The sequence below is a fragment of the Limulus polyphemus genome, unplaced genomic scaffold (genome assembly GCF_000517525.1).
Source record: "Limulus polyphemus unplaced genomic scaffold, Limulus_polyphemus-2.1.2 Scaffold10959, whole genome shotgun sequence".
In the NCBI taxonomy this organism is placed as follows: domain Eukaryota; kingdom Metazoa; phylum Arthropoda; class Merostomata; order Xiphosura; family Limulidae; genus Limulus; species Limulus polyphemus.
Window position 1 is genome coordinate 9,393 of NW_013676569.1, and position 5,495 is coordinate 14,887.

At 29.7% G+C, this 5,495-nt stretch overlaps 1 protein-coding gene across 1 annotated transcript in view; it reads right to left on the reverse strand.

Moving 5' to 3' along the window:
* Positions 1 to 5,489, reverse strand: part of LOC106476587 (N-alpha-acetyltransferase 35, NatC auxiliary subunit-like) — a 9,565-nt gene extending 4,076 nt beyond the window's left edge. The window contains exons 1-6 of the mRNA XM_013937232.2: positions 5,477 to 5,489; positions 3,659 to 3,765; positions 3,353 to 3,518; positions 2,807 to 2,985; positions 969 to 1,054; positions 702 to 823 (exon numbers count right to left, since the gene is read on the reverse strand). Of these exons, the coding sequence (XP_013792686.1) occupies positions 702 to 823; positions 969 to 1,054; positions 2,807 to 2,985; positions 3,353 to 3,518; positions 3,659 to 3,720 (615 nt within the window). The 5' untranslated portion in view covers positions 3,721 to 3,765; positions 5,477 to 5,489. The remainder of the gene's footprint in view (positions 1 to 701; positions 824 to 968; positions 1,055 to 2,806; positions 2,986 to 3,352; positions 3,519 to 3,658; positions 3,766 to 5,476) is intronic.
* Positions 5,490 to 5,495: the final 6 nt, after the last annotated feature.

Here is a 5,495-nt window from a genome sequence, read left to right on the forward strand (position 1 = left end):
ATATATATATATATATATATATATATATATATACACACACACCTAATCCTTATCCATTTCATTATATTAAACAACATACAGTGATGACAGTTTTAAAGGAAAAGGATCACTTAACTTGCAAGATAATTACAAATAATGCATGCTGGTAAGCGACTCATAAAACAAAACACGAACGTAAAACAGGAAGCATTTATTAGACGTTTTGGAATCATCATAATTCCATCATCAGTAATATAGGGGTTACAAAACAAACAAACAATATTTATAATTAAAACAGAAATATATATATATATACATAAGAAATAAACAAATTTGAATATACTAATATATAACATAAGAAAATGAAAAATGAGTCACAAGAGAAATTAGTTAAAATAGGTTTAAATCCAGTGAAGACTGTGTGTTATTTAGGGATGGGAGAAGAGTTTTTATGTATAATGTTTCTTTTTATAAGTTCAATATCATGTTTGGCTGTTGAAAGAATTTTAAAGTTTGAGAGAGAAATCGGATGTCCTGTTTCTGCATTGTGTTGATAGATGGCGGAGTTGGGAGGGTTTGTAACCTTTCTTCCAGCTACACAAAAACTACATTTATTTCCTTATATCTTCTATATTACAATTTTTTGTATGAATTAAAAGAATGACTTTTGCAATTACTATAAGCAACTGTGGTGTTTACAAAAGAAAAACAGGTTTGGCCACCTTATAGTATCCTCCACATAAATTTTGAAAGGCTTGGTTCAACAAAATCTCCCTTCCATGAGGTCTTGTTTTTCTCTTCTTTTTGTTCTTTTTAGCATTTCTATTTTTTTGTTGCTGTTGTTCTGTACAAAATAAGAGAACAAATTACAAATAATTATAGTTATTAAAGTAGTTCAAATGGAAGTTTCTATCATTCAATATTATAAACTTTATCAAATAAGGTGGCTCAGTAAAAAAATTATTTTGGAACAGAAGTAAAAAAATTACCGCAACGAGCTTCTTGTTCCAAGAGAAAGTTGTCAGCCCGTGATAAAGCTGAAACCATCCACCCATACAGAAATTCATACAGGTACCTATCACACACACAAAAAAAACATGTTATATCATGTAACTGTTCAGTATAACACACATATCAAATTATGTAAACACAGAAATTATACCATCTAATTGTTGAGTGTAACACATATATCATTTGTGTACAAACAGATACTATACCATGTAACTGTTCAGTGTAATACATATATCACAAATTATGTACAAACAGATACTATACCATCTAACTGTTCAGTGTAATACATATATCACCAATTATGTACAAACAGATACTATACCATGTAACTGTTCAGTGTAACACATCACAAATAATGTACAAACAGATACTATACCATCTAACTGTTCAGTGTAATACATATATCACAAATTATGTACAAACAGATACTATACCATCTAACTGTTCAGTGTAATACATATATCACCAATTATGTACAAACAGATACTATACCATGTAACTGTTCAGTGTAACACATCACAAATAATGTACAAACAGATACTATACCATCTAACTGTTCAGAGTAATACATATATCACCAATTATGTACAAACAGATACTATACCATCTAACTGTTCAGTGTAATACATATATCACCAATTATGTACAAACAGATACTGTATCATCTAACTGTTCAGTGTAATACATATATCACAAATTATGTACAAACAGATACTGTATCATCTAACTGTTCAGAGTAATACATATATCACCAATTATGTACAAACAGATACTATACCATCTAACTGTTCAGTGTAATACATATATATATCACAAGTTATGTACAAACAGATACTGTATCATCTAACTGTTCAGCATAATACATATATAACAAACTATGTACAAACAGATACTATACCATGTAACTGTTCAGTGTAATACATATATATCACAAATTATGTACAAACAGATACTATACCATCTAACTGTTCAGTGTAATACATATATCACCAATTATGTACAAACAGATACTGTATCAACTAACTGTTCAGTGTAATACATATATCACAAATTATGTACAAACAGATACTGTATCATCTAACTGTTCAGAGTAATACATATATCACAAACTATGTGCAAACAGATACTATACCATCTAACTGTTCAGTGTAATACATATATCACAAGCTATGTACAAACAGATACTGTATCATCTAACTGTTCAGAGTAATACATATATCACAAACTATGTGCAAACAGATACTATACCATCTAACTGTTCAGTGTAATACATATATCACAAGCTATGTACAAACAGATACTGTATCATCTAACTGTTCAGTGTAATACATATAACAGTGTAACAACAGATGTTATACCATGAAACATATGAGAAGAAGTTATGAAATACCTGCCATGTGGAAGACCGATGATATGTTGCAAATTACCTATTGTAAGTTAAAGATTATGACATAAAACTAAGAAGAAATTGTGAATTAACTACATGTGGGAGGGAGAAGATGCAGTATGAAATACAAGATGCTAAAGAATATACAAAATAAGTGTCACAAACACGAGATGAAAAAGTTACATAATGCTACAAAGATAATTTATATCAAGGTACCAGTGACACATTAGAAGGCTGACACAGAACTTTACAATAGCTATAATGAGATTGAAAAAAAAGTGTACATTTTCATTACATCAAACAATAGTCATTCAGTATGCTAAAATGTGTCATCACGCAGGGAAATAAGATTTTTTTTCTACTCTGAAGGGTAATTCAACTTAACTTACGATCTAGAAGCCTGATCTACACGTACATCCAACAACTTACCAGAATATGTATGTGTATTCATGGGTGGAGTAAAGTTCCAATTCAAAGCCAGAGAGGACATACTGGATCATCACTCGCAACGTGTGATACAGTATCCAGTGTCCGAAGCAAGCCAGATGAGGACAAGGATTTTCAGACTTCATTGACAGATTGTGGAGAAAAGCATCCACTTTGTCAGCCTTTCAACAAACCAAAATACAAAAATGTACACGAAGGTAAAGTTAGTTATAATATACACCTTTTATTGAATGACATACCAGCCAAGAACCCATTTTAAAGTGGAAAGTTTCTCTTACCCCAATGAACGTAATTTTTCCACAGAACAAGGGGGTCTTAGATTAATACCATGCTTTTATAAAATCATGTTGGATACACTCTTACTATTGAAACTGCAACACAAATAAGCAATATTATAAACATGTTAAATTAGAGTCAAATACTTAAGATAATACTACCGAATACACCACCTTTAACTGATTATACCTTTAAACACAAGTAATGTACATTTCTGATACCAATTTTATTTATTTTTTCATATATACTCACCTCATCCTGTAGGCCAGCAAGTTCTTCTAATAAATGGGCTAGTTTGTCTCGCTGCCGAGCCCTGTTGTGACCACTGGTCAACAAAAGGCAGGAAAATGGGCGAACACAGTGACTAAGGAAAGCTTCTACATATTCCTTGGCCTGGAGGTTATTTAATAAAGTGGACCTATGGTTGACATTAACAACATTAAACAAGAATTGTTCAGTTGACACCATTCTCACAAATGTACATGCTTAGGTTACTTAATATTAGTAATCAGCATTAATTCTAATTATCTAACTGGATATACCAATGAACTAACTTACTTGAGTTGCAGAGCTGGGGGTTTGATAAAACAACGGACAGCATCTCGTAACACATCTACCATAGGAGTGGTTCCAAATACCTTGTTTGGTTGTGACAGATACAGAAGCTAAAGTTGTAATACATGTGCAAACATTACTTAAACCAAGCATACATCATTATATGCATTCATTACAAGAATATCCTCAAATAACTTTTATTATAGATTCAAGTAACTGATTGGAAAAAAATAAACTAATCTAATTAAGACAGGTATTTTCCATTTAATTATTTTATAACAAGTCCGGTCTCTAAAAAATATTGAAGTAGATGTTCAAACAGATCGATGAGTGAAATATATATTGAACATTTGCAATAAAATATCACAAAAATTTCAATATTAAGATAAATAGATCTTCAAAACAAGAAATATGAGTGGATTTAGTAAAAAATTTAGTGTTTGAAATGAGTAATCATCAATACAGAAAGTAATATACAAATAAAATTAAATTAAAAATAACTGATTTTACAACACCTACTAAAATGTCACTTATACAGTAGCAAGAATGTAAAATCCATTTATATGCCTTACAGACATATTAAGGTTAAAAAAGTCACAAAAACAGTAAAAAAAATCCATTCTTGATGCTGTTATTTCTTGAGACTCTTTTTTTGTTTTTGATTTTTATTTATTAATCTTTTGATTATTAATCTTATTTGTTTAGACAAGTACACGGTTAGCTAACACTAGTAATTCTTGAAGACAAAATAAACACATTGGGTTATGTCTGACATCATTAGTCTCCTAGAAATTGAAAAACAAACAAACTTGTTTTCACATTAAAGTCTTGTATATTAGTTGAAAAACAACAAACCTACACTCTCAAGGGTAAAGTTCTTACCTACTTAAGTAGCACAAAGTTAAAAAAAAAAGGTCAAATATTATATTTGCTTAGCAACATGTACCTATTTACAATTTTAGCATAGGATGTTGTAGTTGTAACAAAGCAATTTCCCAACAAAAATTAGGTATGACATAAAGAATGATTGTATAGATATGAATTTTTATTGTTATTGCAAGTCCACAAAGAACTCAAATCTGTGAGGTTAGGTTGTATTGCACCACAAGAAAGAAAAAACTGATAACTCAGAATTAAAATCTTTTTGACATTTGGAGATTTAGAAAAAAAAAAAATTAATGATGAAACAAATTTAATATGTACTTAATTTAACCCAGTTATGATTCCTGAAGGTAAAACTTTAATCATTTATCATTAAAACAAACATCAACAGATAATTAACCCCAAAAATATGACATAAATACAACAGAACTCAGAAAGATTATCTGAGTTTTCTCTGAACAAATGAAACAGAAACTCACACAATATCTTGCAGATTAAAAAAATAAGTTATAATGTAAAGTATAAAATTACTCCTGTTTGGATTAAATTATTAATATTTTGTCATAGATAATGTACAGTACAGGCAAGAAAATATTACACATATAAATATTATTTGATAACGAGGAACCCACTTTTTAAAAAATAAAAGTTTTGAGATGGCTTAACTGGTTAATGAAAAACTTTATTATAAATGTACAATGTTTCGACAAGATTTTGTCGCCCGAGGATGACAAAATATTGTTGGAAAGTTGTATATTCATAATAAAGTTCTTTTATTACCCAGTCAAGTCACCTCAAAACTTTTACTATATAAATACTATAATTATTCTTCAACATGCATGTAAATCAGCCTTTTCTACAGTTTCTTCCTGCCTGTACTGTACGTGCATGTAATAGTTACTTGAATCTCAAAGATATTTTCATGTAAAATAAACTTACCTGTAAAACTGATCTGGAT